Genomic DNA, 16321 nt, shown 5'->3' on the forward strand with positions numbered 1-16321 from the left:
TTTCTGGGCTGCACACCCTGAATATATATAATGGGAGGTGCTACCTGATGAGACTAATTGCAGGCACAGAAACAGACAAATAATATATATAAATGCAATAAAATGTTGCAATCAATAGAGGTTTTTAGCATAATCATGGCCAAGGTTATGGGCCTACCCGCCATATCCAGGTAACCTCTTTCGGGTAGGTCCCTAACATACTAGGGTTCAAATCCAGAGCGCAGGACCCCCCAAAACTGGCCCAGCCAACCCGCCCCAGGGCACCACCATAGTAAGAAAAGTGCAGTGTAAAGAGATAGTTAGGAGCAGCTGCATATAAAGAATGAAAATAAAAAAAGTGAAGTACATATACTGCGCTCTGGATTTGAACCCTAGTATGTTAGAGACCTACCCGAAAGAGGTTACCTGGATATGGCGGGTAGGCCCATAACCTTGGCCATGATTATGCTAACAACCTCTATTGATTGCAAAATTTTATTGCATTTATATACATCATTAATAATTTGGAGTTGTGCACCTGAGATTTGTCTGTTTCTGTAAATTGTGAGATGCGCCAGACGGAACATACAGTGCATCTGGAAAGTATTCACAGCGCTTCACTTTTTCCACATTTTGTCATGTTACAGCCTTATTCCAAAATGGAATAAATACATTTTGTCCTCAAAATTCTACACACAATACCCCATAATGACAACGTGTAAACAGTTTTTTTGAGATTTTTGCAAATTTAATTAAAAAAAAAAAAAAAAAAAAAACCTAAGAAATCACATGTACATAAGTATTCACAGCCTTTGCTCAATACTTTGTTGATGCACCTTTGGCAGCAATTACAGCCTCAAGTCTTTTTGAACATGATGCCACAAGCTTGGCACACCTATCTTTCGGCAGTTTCGCCCATTCCAAGCATCGGTGCACAGCCATTTTCAGATCTCTCCAGAGATGTTCAATTGGATTCAAGTCTGGGCTCTGGCTGGGCCACTCAAGGACATTCACAGAGTTGTCCTGAAGCCACTCCTTTGATATCTTGGCTGTGTGCTTAGGACGCATTGGAGGCGGCCATTTTGCACACTGAACCAGTATGCAGGCTATTTGGTAGGAGAATGTTAAAGCAATAACCACAAGGCTTGATCTATTAGATTCATGAGGTACTTGGCTAAAAGTGAACAAAATGGCTGCCTCCACTTCAACTGCAAACCTGCGTTACCCATCTATCTAGATCTACTTTTTAACTTTTCCCCTTCTATTCAATGAATGTTTAATTTGTAGGTATTCAAGCACCATTGACTAGGGAATGTAGTTCATTTGATGCACAGACGTACACGATGTATAGGTGTATTACATTTGGAAATAATAAAACTGAAATACATAAATATCTTACTACACGAGCAGCTATACAAAGCGATCCAAGTCACAACAATTCTAGTGATGTCACAAAAAAAACAAAAGCAATATCCATTCTTTTCAATACATTTAAAGCAAGCAGGGCATTGTCAATCTAAGGATGATGCAGCGGGTAGAAGACACAATGGTTCAACATTAAGCACAGAAAACAAACAATAATTAAATATTTCATGAAATTAACGCTCAGGAACACTGTGATGTTGAACATAGCAGCCAATCAGGTGTTTCCTTTCATTTTCTCATTCCGTACTACACAAATGAGACCTGTAATCTTATTGGTTGCTATGGGCAACACTACACTTTTTCTGTGCATTCAGTTTCAGAAAGTTCCCGAAATATTCGCACATTTTCTCACATTTGGCCAAACAATTGAAGGTTTTACTACTTTACTAATAATGGACAATCAACACAAGGACCTTTGAATAATTTCCACAAATGAGCTCTTGGGGGCAGATTTAATTAGCCGCTGGTTGAAACATGCAAAAGTGTCCAGAGCTAATCAATTAGACCTGCAATCAACCTGCCAGCCCCAAGCTAGTAGTTAACACTTATTTCTGCACGCACTCTTAAAATGGCTGCCGCCAATGAATGGAGGTGATGAGTCAACTTAAACTACAAATATTTAATTCACACAAAACAAGATTTACACGGTTTAAGGTAACATCGTCTCAAGAAATAAGGCTAGCCACGAACAAAGATGTTAAATTGTTAGCGTTTCCCAGTTTGTCAAGGCATGCGGCCTTGTTCCTAAATTTAGGTGATAAGTTTTAAGGCTTGAAGGTCATCTGTGATTTCATTCAATCAGCATTTGATGGACTCCACTTGTAAAAGATATTTAACATCTTATACGCTTCCCTTTAGCCAGGAGGTCACTGACCTCTCATCAGTTTTGACAGGGAACTTAGCCAGACAGAATTCGCATACCTCCATAATCCTGTCATGAATCTGTAGGCCTCCTTCTTTGCCAGCTGGGCCACTGTCAGAGATCTTGGACACAAAAATTCCTTCACTGGATGTTCCGTCCTGATTGTCCTACAAAAGTAAAAACACATGGAATAAATTCACTAACATGCAACGAACGTCAACAGTTATTTTGCCCTGAATGTTGCGGTGGTAATGTTCCCAACTATAAAACATTGACAATTGTTATAATCATTTTCTATCCAGAACTGCTGCATGAAGACAGGGCTCAGTGCAACTAGGTATTTGTTAAAGAAAATCAGTGCAAATTGTAAACAAAACAAAAACAGACAACCAATTGGATGCATACGTTAAAAAGTTTAGTACAAGTATAGAAAGTTGACTTGTGTTTTTTAATTATTCAAAACATCCTAATTTTTGCTCCACTTTTGCATCATCCTACTATTAAAAAAAGACCCTGCCCAGCCTAACCTAAACGGGCAAAATTTACTAAGCGGCGGGTTCTAAACCCCGGCGGTTTCGTGGCGGTTTGACGGCGGGTTCTAAACTCCTGGGGTTTGGTGGTGGTTTTGCAACGGCTTCTAAATGCCAGCCGTGTTCTATTCTATTCTAAAATGTGTTTTGACGGCAGTTTTGGCCTTAGTAAAACTGCGGATAGCAAAACCGCCACTTAGTAGATTTTTGCCAAACATCTTGAAATTAGAAAATATATTAATGTAATTTAATGGGGGCAATGCTATTAAATGCAACGTTGCATAGCGCCGGGAATGAGTTCCCGGAATTATTGAATTGCCCCCATGGCGCTTTGCATTTAAGTCGGGGGATGCAGGTTATGGCGCCTAATGCCGGGTGTTAAGTCACGGTAACCTGTATTCTCCGTTTTAAGTGTCAGCTGTGACACCAGGCCCTAGTCTAGCAGGATTTCTGCTTGCACTTCAGGAGGGTGCGGGCAGAAATCCTCTAGTTGCGGGTTAACAGTGCAGCCAATAGAATAGCTCCGGGAACTTATTCCCGGGACTATTCAACATCGCATTTAATGTAATTTCCCCCAATGATTGCAAATGTAAAAGCTATGCCATTCATTCTAATGCCAGATGGAGGTCCAAGTAGCAGGGGTCATGACCATGCAGTTTTTGGCATCATGGCACCCCAGATGATTTGCGGCATTGCGTAGCAATAGCGGGACCTTAATGAGGCGATTTGCTACATCACGGCCTGCCCACTGTGCAAGAAGATCAGGCGCGATCCAGTAGGGTGGCTAAGTCCAGAGGGACTCTCCAAAATTTGGCAGTCTGGCGGACATTCCTGTAGAGCAGAAAGTATGTGTACAACAAGGGTTTGATTCAATAAGCTGCATACTCGGTGATGAGACAATGCAACGGCATGGAAACACCGACAAACGGCATGGAAACACCGGCAATGGCACATCAATTTGCCCCATGACAAAAGTTTCACATAAATCTTTGCTCAAATCGTGCCAAACGGGGCCACGGACTTTGCGTTTTAGCGTCTTTTAATATATGCGTCTTAATCGCATCACTAATGCGACAAAAGTACAATGCAATGGTACACCGACTATTAGAGATGGAAGTCCGACCATGTTGCAAATCTGGGTAGAAAAGGTAAAACCCAGAATTCCGATACCGTGACCGCACCATGCCTGGCGCTACGTATCTGCAACTTAATACTAATTCCTTTGCAATAAAAGAATTAAACTGTTGTCCCTGGTACGCCGTGAGCAACTTCGTTCGCAATTACAATGCAAATAAGATGCAAACATTAGGAAGAAGAACAAATCGCTAAAAGTGTCAGAGCGTCTAAGTCACGCCAAGCATCTCGTGCCATATGATGCAAAAACACTCAGTGAATGAGGACACATCTGTAAGCGCCAATCTCCCCCTGGGTCTGCAAAAAAAAAAAAATCCAGGAGTTCAGGGCTATCGTAAGTGGGCGAACCGGCTGGAGACTAGATGAATCGACTCCTAAGAATTGTATATGTGGATAGATGATCAGGCGAATTCGGACATTTAATAGCCTGATCCCCAACAGCATTCAGACCACATTAACCAGGTAACAATTGGTCAACCATAACTCCTTCATACGGGGCCTGCGATATATCACCAACTAAAACTGCTGACAAACTACATCTTCATGAATCTCAGTACACCAGTGACTATCAGGGAGTTGTCGCTGAACAGCAGCGAGACTAATACTGGTTGAAGTTTTCTATTTTCTATTCCACTTAATGTATATCATATGAATATAAGGAGACAGCAACAGTTCTATTACCATATCAGGACTGGGGCTGGCATGTGGTGTCAAGGCCTACTGTTAAATGCCAGTGACACCATATGTTAAACAAAATCATGTCTGGCTTGTGGTGGTAACGAGCACCTTGAACTCCGTGGAGGCATAAATGATCCCAACTGCACAAGCAAAATCATAGTGGGTATGGCGCCATATGGAACCAATGGGTTCACTTCTATGCCTAAACTCAGTGACATGTTTATTTCTTTAATGGTGCACAATACGCCAAGTTGACTTTTGATCCCAATATTTATAAGTTAAGAATCGGCACAAAGTGTGCGTGAGATGTGGATGTAGCTTCATCACATTCGGGGGGTTGCCACAATCACCCGGGGTTATACCCAGTACTAGGGTGGGGCATCCAGACCCCATCCCTTCTCCTCCCCTAAAAAAGCCCCTTCCATGCCAAGCACTACTGCCACTGATACATATTAGAAGACACATTTCCAAATGTCCCCTGGTCAGAATAATAGTCCTTTTACCCAGAACCAGAGCCGTAACTAGACCTTTTGGTGCCCGGTGCCAGAGAGAGCATTGGAATTGCAGGAGGTTGTATTTATCTTCATATCATTTGTGCACTATAAACATTCTATAAAAGTAATCCAAATAATTGCCCAAATTTCAATTCTCAGTGATTTATAGCAGCGATCTCTCGGCTGCACGCATCAAAGTACCATACGGTGCGCTAACATTTATTGATTTTCCTGTGCATCTCTTTGGGCTGCAATGGCAAATTGGCTATGTTGGTGGTCACCAAGTGCCGCCACTCCGAAGCCTTCCCCCTTCTGAGGTCATGGTCCTCAATTCAATTGCCCCAATCAGTCAAAGGATCTCTCCCTGCATCAAAAGGATGGTGTTTATCACTTCACAGGTGCTTTCACTAAGCAGTTACAGCCCGGCGTGTAATTGCTCCAAATTGAAATGATATATTTCTAAAAAGTTAAACGGGGAGGATGGTAGTTTAATCACTTGATCCCGGAGGGGAGGTCCAAGCGGGAAACGCAGGGTATTTAGTTACTCTTCATTCTAGCACCCTGCACCTGTCACAACCCATGCAGTTCCTCTTTCCTGCCTGGGGTGTCGCTCTCTGCTCTGATGCTTCTAGCACACTCAGCTGATGCAACAAACTGCTGAGATACAAACTAGAGTGCTAGAAGCACTAGAGCAGAGAGCAACACCCGAGGCAGGAAAGAGCAACTGCACGGTTTTTAACAGATGCAGGGTGCTAGAATGAACACTAGAAGTCACGCATGGCATCATCATGACCACTTCACTAGGGAATTGGGCGGAACACCTACCTAGAGTCTCACAGACATCCTGGAGAGTTGGCAAGTGTGCTGGCATCATCATGACCACTTCACTAGGGAATTGGGTGGAACACCTACCTAGAGTCTCACAGACATCTTGGAGAGTTGGCAAGTGTGCTGGCATCATCATGACCACTTCACTAGGGAATTGGGTGGAACACCTACCTAGAGTCTCACAGACATCCTGGAGAGTTGGCAAGTGTGCTGGCATCATCATGACCACTTCACTAGGGAATTGGGTGGAACACCTACCTAGAGTCTCACAGACATCTTGGAGAGTTGGCAAGTGTGCTGGCATCATCATGACCACTTCACTAGGGAATTGGGTGGAACACCTATCTAGAGTCTCACAGACATCTTGGAGAGTTGGCAAGTGTGCTGGTATCATCATGACCACTTCACTAGGGAATTGGGTGGAACACCTACCTAGAGTCTCACAGACATCTTGGAGAGTTGGCAAGTGTGCTGGCATCATCATGACCACTTCACTAGGGAATTGGGTGGAACACCTATCTAGAGTCTCACAGACATCTTGGAGAGTTGGCAAGTGTGCTGGTATCATCATGACCACTTCACTAGGGAATTGGGTGGAACACCTACCTAGAGTCTCACAGACATCTTGGAGAGTTGGCAAGTGTGCCTCATTCTCTTTTTTTATTGCTGTTCACTGAACAGGTGTTTTATAATAGTAGTTTGTGAATAATGAAGACTGCCCAATTCACACTGTGAAGAGCTGAACAGAATAGAGCTGTGTTCCTTCACATAAGCCAGTTAAAGGGCAAGTAAAACCATTATTTCCCATCAGTATACTTCAGGATGTGCATAAATGATCTGAATATATGACATAACATGGTTGCCATGTGAATAGAGTTGCTTCTCTACCACAGTCCACAGTCCACTGCTTTGCAGAAATGTGCCGTGTAAATTGATGGTTTTAAACAGGGACAATCATTATTTTAACACACTCATTGTTAATTGAAGATTGGGAGCAATCATTATTATGTAAATTCCTGGGGGAGAATTAAACTAGCCGGAGGGGGCGAGCAGAAATAAGCGTTGACTACTGCCTAGGGGTTGTTTGTGGGCAGATCGCCGCTAACTAATTGAAAAGCTCCCTTGTACATGTAGGCACTAGTCCTAGTTCTACAGGTACCAGCATGCAATAAACACTCATGGGCTGTTATTGCATGCTGGTACTCGTAGTGCCACAAGAACTTGTATATTTGGTAATGTTTAGCCTGGTACTCAATGGTAAATGGTACCAGGAAGGGCCCAGTGATACTCAGCGTTGGGTCAGTCCTCTCTTAGGAGGCCTAATCGTTGGTATAGCCAGGCCCTTGCTGAATGGACTGGGCTTTTATGCAAGTGGAGATAATTTTTTTTATTTAAACATTTTCTCCCCTCCTTATCTGGCAGACCTGAGATAGCTCAAACAGCCATCCCGAGCCACCTATTCATCGGCATTTTACCATGCAGCTTGGCAAACTGCCGCTTGATCAATGGGACAGTCTGCAGCTCATCACAGTCACCAAAGCGCAATTGTGACTTGGGGGAGATTTATCAAAGCTTGGAGAGAGATAAAGTACCAACCAATCGGCTCCTGTCATTTTTCAAACGCAGCCTGTAAAGTGACAGCTAGGAGCTGATTTGTTGGTACTTCATCTCTATCCACTTTATCTCTCTCCAAGCTTTGATAAATCTCCCCTTGGAGGGCGAGCGCGGGCCGCAGCTCTGTCGCCCCATGACAAGCCCAGTTACACCCCTTCAGCCGCCAGTGTAAATGCCACTGAAATACGAAGAAATTGCGTACACTTGTTCTGTAGCATGTGCAGTGGGAAATTATGCAATACGCACACAGCGAGTGGAAGAATGCGCCACTCTGCAACGACCGCCATGAGTGAATTTTCAGTGACATTATGCTAGAAACAAGGTTGGCTGACATAAAAATAAAAAAAAAACGCTTTGTATGTGGACATCCCTGTAAAATACTTTTCAAAACAGATTTATTAGCTGCTGATATTGCACAGAAGACAGATTGGGTGATGTTCTATATACTTCGCCACTGGCAGGAAAGGAAGTAGATGACCTGGCAGAACAAAGGATGAGCCCTGTTTTACCTGGCATCATGATGTTTGGGTGTTTTCTGCAGGATAAAAAGGATCTTTAGGGGTAAATTTACTAAAGTGAGAGTTTTTACAAGTGAGTTTTAGAAGAGATGTTGCCCATAGCAACCTATCAGATTCTAGCTATTATCTTCTAGAAGGTGCTAGTTAAATGTTAAGTAGAATCTGATTGGTTGCTATGGGCAACATCTCTTCTAAAACTCACTTCTAAAAACTCTCACTTTAGTAAATTTACCCCTTAGGGCCCTATTTACTACAATCCGCATATTGAATGCGGATTGTAGTGTGATATTACCGAGAGAATTCGCATTGCGAATTCAGGCAATATCACAGGGATTTACTATAAATCCCTTGCATGGACAGAGCTTGCGATAAAGCTCTGTCCCTGCGGATCCCATCCGCACTCTAGTCGCGGTATTTTCGGAAAAAATACCGCGACTAAGAGCTTGCGCATGCGCTGACCGACCACCGCTACTACCTCTCCACCGACGCTAAGCCCCGCCCCACGCTAAGCCCCTCCCCCCCGCGATCGCAGACCCCCGCGCGCCCCCCTCCCCCCCCCACGACCCCCCCTCCCTTCATTACACTTACCTGCATCCTCCTGGCCTCCGGTGATCTTCTCCGGGCTTCCCGATCAGGTGATCTCCCATACTGTACTGGGGCCCGATCACCTGATGACGGCAGCAGTGCACTGTGGGAGACCAGCTGACCGGAGAGGAGCCATCACCGGAGGCCCGATCACCGGTCCCTGGATTCAGGTAAGTAAAAAAAAAAATTTTTAATTTTTTTTTTTTTTTTGCAGTGTATCAGCTTGCGGTCTATTTAGACCACACAGCTGATAACTGGTACCGGCTCCCGCCTCTGCTCTCCCCGTTAGAGCAGAGTGGGAGCCCGGTAACCGGGGGAGACCCTGGATAACACCACCTCCAGGTGGCGTTATTATCACAGGGCTTCCCCCGGTATTTTTTTACAATTTATTTTTAGTAACTATGGTCGGATCACATTTCCCATTACAATTATGGGAAATGCGATCTGCTTTACTAAAAATAAGTGATACTGGGGGTTGGAGTAGAATTTTACTAATTCTACTCCAATTGCCCTGTAATAACTACAGGTGAAACTAAAATAATGTGAAAAGGGTGTGAAAACACACTTTTTCACTTTATTTTAGTAAAAATAATGTTAATAAATAGAGCCCATAGTGTCAGTTTAGCATCAGACAGTTTAACTTGCATTTCAAAGATACAGACATCCAAGGATTTATGATCTTACCCCATGCTACACTATGGGCCTGATTCAGAGCCGCTCGTAAGCGGCCGCTCGTTCGTTCCGAGCGATGTTTGCCCAACTGCGCATGCGTACGGATTGTAATACGCATGCGCGAACCAGTCAGTGCGGCCGAAAATCGTTTGTTCGCTAAATAGTGAATGCCTGCTATTTTGAGTGACAGGAGGAGGCGTATGTGGGTGGTAACAGGGGAAGGTGCTTGAAAACGGGGAGTGGAGATCAGAACGGGCGTTTTATGGGTGTGCATAATTAATACAGCAGCATCGTTGACCACGTCACTGGGTTATTTTATAGTCAGAACTGCTCGCAAGATTGCAGTAGGAAAAACCAACCACAAGAATAGCGAGCAGTTCATACGCTGGTCGATGTACTCGATTAATCTAATAAATAGCGGACATGACGTAGGATGCGAGTGGCCAGGGGGCGTAGTTTCCAAAAAAACGACCGCAAGTTTTGTTCGCTCGTTCAGACATAGAGGCGTGAACAGACCGCAAAGAGCGAACGGTTCATTTGAATAGCCACCCCTTTTTTCAGAACGAACGACCGCAAATAGCGTCCGGCTCTGAATCAGGCCCTATATTAGTACCTATCCCTTACAAGTCCCGATTGCACAATGCTCACCACCACTGTCCCTGGACTCTCCAATGTGACTCACGCCTACAGTACAGATGGCTCCAGCTTTAAACCTCCCACTAATTTCCTATTGAAGTAACCAGAGCTGAATAATGAATTCCTGACAAAAAAGTGTTTTTAAGAATTAAAATGACAGAATGAATCCATGCCAGTCTTTACAATAGGCAAACAAGTTGGAAACATAAGGTATGATGCTGTTACGTGTTAAATGTGAGAGAGTCTGATGTATATATAGAGAAACGTGGTAGAGGCAGAGGTCTTCCGACAATGGGTTGGGTGGGGGATGAGGGCAAGAGTGTGTGGTTTGTAGTCTTCATTCTAGAACCCTGCACCTATCACAACCCTTGCAGTTCCTCTTTCGTGCCTGGGGTGTCACTCTATGCTCTGGTGCTTCTTGCACACTTTGGTCTGTATCTCAGTAGTTTGTTACATCAGCTCAGTGTGCTAGAAGCACCAGAACAGATAGCAACACACCAGGCAGGAAAGAGGAACTGCAAGGTTTGTGATGGGTGCAGGGTGCTAAAATGAAGACTAGTTTGTGCTGGTCAAATACTTGCCACGTTCCCGCACGCCACAAACACCATCTTTCAAATACCCTGCGGCTTCAGTCACCCCCCCCGAAAAGTCACTAACTAGTTGAGAGACTCACAAATCTGCAGACGAAAAGGGTCTGGCATCACAATTTAGGGGTGATTGAGGGGAGCGGCTTCATGATTTAGGGCAGGGATGGGGAACCTTAGGCCCGGGGGCCATATAAGGCCCGCAGAATCATTTGGTGTGGCCCTGCAGCCAGAATCTATGCAGCAGTGCCGCCTGGAGCATCCTCAGTGTGATATCACACGGGGGGGCGTGGCCTGCACAGGGCCCGCGAATAATGTTAATGGCCCTTGGAAGAAAAAAAGGTTCTCCACCCCTGGTTTAGGGGGAGGGTTTAGGGCTGATCAGAGCAGTGACTAGAAGTTTAAGCGTCTGGGACAAGGAAGGAAAATTGGCAACCACCAAGCACTCAATTGTAATCAAATTAACCTGAAACATTAATTAACTGCACCCCCTCAGAATTGAGCCACAAGCAGCTGCCCCTCTCACACACAGCTACAGCCAGGAGGGGAGACTGATAAGATAGATGTCTGGGCTGGTCGGCATCATAGCATAAAACATCCTGGGCGGGATACATGACACATCACATTTTGCATGCAACTCACCACTCATCGCATGCATGCCGGCGTATATGACGCCGGTATGCACGAATAAAATCGCAAATGACAGCTCACCCAGTCAGAGCTGTCCTTAGCAATATAAGGAGAACGTCCGGGTTTATGATCCAGAAGTCCTTCTACGTATGCGTCACCATCGTATCCGATCGGATCCCTCTCACAGCACTTTGTGAACAGAAGCTCATCGGCTTCTATTGGGCAATGCCATCTAATGGCGTTGCCCAACGCATCCAAGCCAGGACCGCATTCTGGGGCTTGATGCATTTGCGGTAAGCGGACAAACCTCCCAATACCGCAATGCTGCGTGACTGTTTGATGTGCGTTGATGGTAACAATATTTACGCAGGAGAGCGACATTGGACGCATATGAGAAGGCAGCAGCGGGCGTCTTTATGCCGGCTGTGCTTTGGCAAGTGCTAGCATATTTTCGCAGCTGCGTTCCGTGTGAAATCGCAGCTGTTATCGCATTAGCGTCAACTGCTGGATTGGGCCCAATAACATTGCCGCAAGAAGACTCCCGCCACTGACAGAAGTTCGTTTTAAAGTATATAACACTCAAAGACGTAGTTAATATTTTTTTTTTATTGCATTTTTATGTCTATTGACCATTAAGAACCTTTGGCAGCAGTGTTTTCTGAACAGAACATTTATACAGACATTTCTGGCATATGATATGTGAAAATCTCCCACACAGCAACACCTCTATTCAGATGGCAGAACACTAGCCCTGTGTAAGAACGGTCGCGCGGTTCCGCACTTCTAAAACATGACACCCTCCGTTCCTTTTCAATATTGCAATGTATAAAGGAGGCTAAAGAAACACAATGACTCGCTGGTTAAAAAAAAAGCTTATTGAGGACAGCCTGTACGAAGATCTATTACGCAAATGACAAATCGTCAGAAAGGCTATTGTTCCATCATTTTCAGTCTGCAAATATTTTACATAAAAGTACTATATGTCTATTTTTCTTTTTATTATGTATCTTATATAAATATTAAAGCTGCATACACACACGATTTTTTGAACGATTATCGTTAAACTATATCGTTTAACGATAATCGTTTGAAAACATCGTTCACTTTCTGAGTCAAACGATGAACGATAATCGTTCATGCGCGTTCATGTTTGTAGTTCAGTCAAACTTGTCAACGCAACGATTTTCATTAAGGGAATGTGCAAAAATAGTTTGTAGTTCATAAAAATCGTTACACTTTAAAAAATCTGATAGAAAATCGTTCATAAAATCGTTGGTAACAAAATCGTTGTGTGTGTATGCAGCTTAAGTATTCAACACTTGTTAAAAAGTTTTACCTAGATTTTATTATGGAGCTATTATATCTGCTTGCAGAGCTCACTGGGAAGATTAGTTCCATTGTTTGCCTTCTCTTCCCCTGATCTAAGAGCTCTGGTGACAGCCTTATTAATGTGTGATAATCATATTTACAATGCAATATCTTGAGGGTACAGCCTAGTGGGTACTGCCACTTTTGATTGTCAGCTCCTCCCACACGTGAAATCCCTAAGGGGGCAATTCAATTCGGAGCGATACTGGCGATGTGATATTGTCACAACATGAGAACGCTTATTATGGTGGAACGGCCTCATTTTACCTTGCACCGTAAATATGTTTGCAGCAGAGTGACCAAAATTTTCCCTCAGTTAGGCATCGTTTTACTTGTACAGCCTAAAAGTTTGTTAAAGGTAAAAAGAAAAGGAAGGGGGTGGGGGTGTGGGGGCTTTTTAAGGAGGGGGGGAGTGAGGTGTAGTTAAAAGATAAACTTATGGCAAGTAATGGGAAGCCACATTACTTCATCAAGTTGTGTGTGCACACCCCAATCTGGTGCCAGGGGGCCCTATCTGGTGCCAGGGGGCCAGATGAGAGATGTTTGGTCATACATAAATAAGAATCTCCTATGCCATCAAATAGGCTTCTCAGATAGGCATGCATGAAATATACCCAGGTATTTAGCTGAACGTTTACAATAATGAAAAATAATTCCAGTTTTATCCCCCAGCCACTTCCTTCTCATCTTCTATCTCCATGCGGTAAATGAATGGGGGCTTTCTGTCCTCTAACAGCCCCCCACCATTACCCAAAGCCCAGTACCCCTAAGCGCTTGTAGCACGCTGTGAGTTTGCACATCGGGATGGCTCAGTCCATCCTGCCGTTTGCCTGAACAGAAGCTCTCTATACAGGCTGCGGACTCGCAGCGGCTCAAAGCTTCAGGTAGCAGTGGCAGGGTACCCCATTTTCTTACATGGGGTGGGAAGATTGTACAAAACCACTTCCTCTTTAAAATCAATGAAGCAAATAAAGATTTGCATCCATTTATATCAATAAAAAATATTCCCAAATGTTACATGTCAACAGCAGTGAAGATAGATAGATAGATAGATAGATAGATAGATAGATAGATAGATAGATATAGATAGAATCGAGAGAGCGATAAGCTAGGTACGCACTAGGACGATGGATCAGCCTCCCGGGCCAATCACTGGCATTTACATGTGCCCGCCCAGTTCAGCTGCCAATCACCGGCGGCCTCTGCTGCAAGTGTACGGGCGGTTGGCTGACTGCCCGTACACACAGCACGATGCGCCAATATATCAGCAGATGAACGAGGTCGTACGCAGACATATCACTGGTACACACCCGCCGATGCGCCCACGATACATCGGCCGTTCAATTGAACAGCCCATGTGTTGGCGAGTGTGTACCTAACGACAGACAGATTGATAGATAATACATACATATGAGATGGACAGATATAAGATAGATGAGAGAGAGAGAGAATTATATGTTCATTATCTATATTGAGTGAAAGTGAATTGGGGTAAATATTTTACTGTTTAACAATCTGATACAAATTATCCTGCACTCCCGAACCCTTCCTTAGGCACGAACAGTAGACAGTCTCCCACAGAGGCGAATGTGCCCTGTGTTACTTTAGCTTCAAGACATTCACCCCATGCTCAACAGGAAAAGGAAAACACATTTTAACAATTAACATACCACACACGACCGGCCACCAATAATATTAAATCCCAGGGATCCAGATTCTCGATGGAGAACGAGAGTCAGTGCGGTCGTCTCTTCTCCCTACAATGCACAGGTAAGAGAATTCAGCATGGCGGTACATCACACACAGGGCCTTTGTGTATGTGTGCTTGGCCTCTGTTAAGCACTAAGTAAATACATTTTCACCACAAGCAAATAATAAATCCCAAAATATATCAATGAAATACTCTTCAGAGCCAGAACTTAAATCCCATCTCTGCCTCCAATAACAATCCTGACTGTCGCAGGGAAAGAGTCCTGTGTGGTTTATTGGTCAGAGCAAAAATTCCTTACAGTCTGCCCATTGCTACACAGAGCGGAGGCCGGGATCTTCGGTGCTTAACAGAAGGCAACCTGCTTACAACACTGACGCACAAACACACTTAAGGACCGGAGGCAGAGTTGAAAGCGTGCCGACCGTAACTGCTCCGTGCAGAACTACATGCGCATTTTTACGCTGAGTTGTACTAATCTATGCGGCAGGACCGTCCTTATCCGTAACGCTGGGTTTCGCAGACGCCATCATTTTCAGCGCGCATTTGCACCAGCCCTGTCCTTGCTGCAGAAAATGCATCTGTACGCACAAGTCGGCGTATCCGGCAATTCCGCCAACACGCTCCCTCTGATCTTTGCCTGATCATCCGCAGGTGCAAAACCCACTGAAATGCTTACTACTCTGCAAACGCTCAGCTCCGGAGCACACGCAGTGCGAAGAGGCGCAAGTTACGCTCAGCAAACGGACTTGCGTTCCACCCTGCCTTGGCCCCTATGTGCCTCGTGCCTCAGTACTGTCAAAAGTTATGACAAAGGCTGGATAACGGTGCAGCCAACAGAAGGGGCGTGTGTGTGACAGACATGCATGAGAAGTAAAACAATGGCCTGTTGTACAAATAGGGCAGAAATCATACAAGTAATAAGTCATATAAATTGATGTATCACTTAACTACAATTTAAGGCACAGGTTTGGGTCGCAGCATTCTACTTATAATAATATATTGTCAGTCAAGGGACCCATGCCGCCTGTCAGATTTTACTTTGAACCCTGGAAGTGATACAAGGGTTAAGTACAAAAATATCCTTCAGCTCTTCTGCTGTAAAAGCAGGAATGAGTAAACACAGTCTGTGTCCACAGCAATCTAATGTGCTGCTGCTTACAGCTGTCAGCCCCAGACCTATTACTCAGACACAACTAAACACAACTTTTTCTCCAACCGCCCAGCAGAGCCAGCTAACAGTCTGTCCTTTCTGTCTCTATAACAATTATAAACTCGCACTGCAAAAAAAAAAGTTAATTTTGAATTTCCAACCACAAAATTCGGAACCCGAATCGAAAAACATAAATAAAGAAAAAAACAATTGGTCTGCATATAGGACCTCATTCAGACCCGGTCGCAAGCGCTGCGAGCTCGCAATCGGGTCGATGTTCTGGTCCTGCGCACGTGCAGCAGTGCGGCCGCACTGACATCAGCAGTGATGTCAGTGGGGAGCTTCCTGCTCGATCAGAGCAGGAAGCTCCCTGGGGTTTGCGGTTGCCGAGACCCAACCTTAGGGTCTCGTCGTAAGCCCCAATGGACCATCGCGGCCATCAACCTGGTCGGTCGCTAAGCTGTGGGTGGTAACCCACAGCTTAGCTAGCGACCAGGAGGCCGCACTAGAAAAAGCAAGCGGCCGCCCTCATTCAGAGCGAGCGATCGCTTCTTGCGACCGCCTCTGAATGAGGGCCATAGGGCCTGATTCAGAGCCGCTCGTAAGCGGCCGCTCGTTCGTTCCGAGCAATGTTAGCCCAACTGCGCATGCGTACGGATCGTTATACGCATGCGCTAACCAGTCAGTGCGGCCGAAATTCATGTGCTCGCAAAATAGCGAATGCCTGCTATTTTGAGTGACAGAAAGAGGTATGTGGGTGGTAACAGGGGAAGGTGCTTGAAAATGGGGAGTGGAAATCAGAACGCAGGCGTGCTTAAAGGTCAAAACGGCCGTTTTATGGGTGTGCATATTTAAAACAGCAGCGTCATGGACCACGTCACTGGGTTATTTTATAGTCAGAACTGCTCGCAAAATTGTGGTAG

The 16321-nt window shown here is 44.7% G+C and overlaps 1 protein-coding gene across 2 annotated transcripts in view; it reads right to left on the bottom strand.

The window, feature by feature from the left end:
• The window catches only part of PDZRN3 (PDZ domain containing ring finger 3), a 266344-nt gene that overhangs the window by 235087 nt on the left and 14936 nt on the right, over window positions 1–16321 (bottom strand). Inside the window, exons 2-3 of one of the 2 annotated variants that reach the window (XM_088459752.1) lie at window positions 14208–14294; window positions 2326–2433 (exon numbers count right to left, since the gene is read on the bottom strand). In XM_088459752.1, coding sequence (XP_088315878.1) covers window positions 2326–2433; window positions 14208–14294 — 195 coding nt within the window. The remainder of the gene's footprint in view (window positions 1–2325; window positions 2434–14207; window positions 14295–16321) is intronic. The other variant, XM_088459753.1, reaches the window with a different exon arrangement.

Source organism: Taudactylus pleione, unplaced genomic scaffold, assembly GCF_031769625.1.
Source record: "Taudactylus pleione unplaced genomic scaffold, aTauple2 ptg000934l, whole genome shotgun sequence".
Classification (NCBI taxonomy): Eukaryota; Metazoa; Chordata; class Amphibia; order Anura; family Myobatrachidae; genus Taudactylus; species Taudactylus pleione.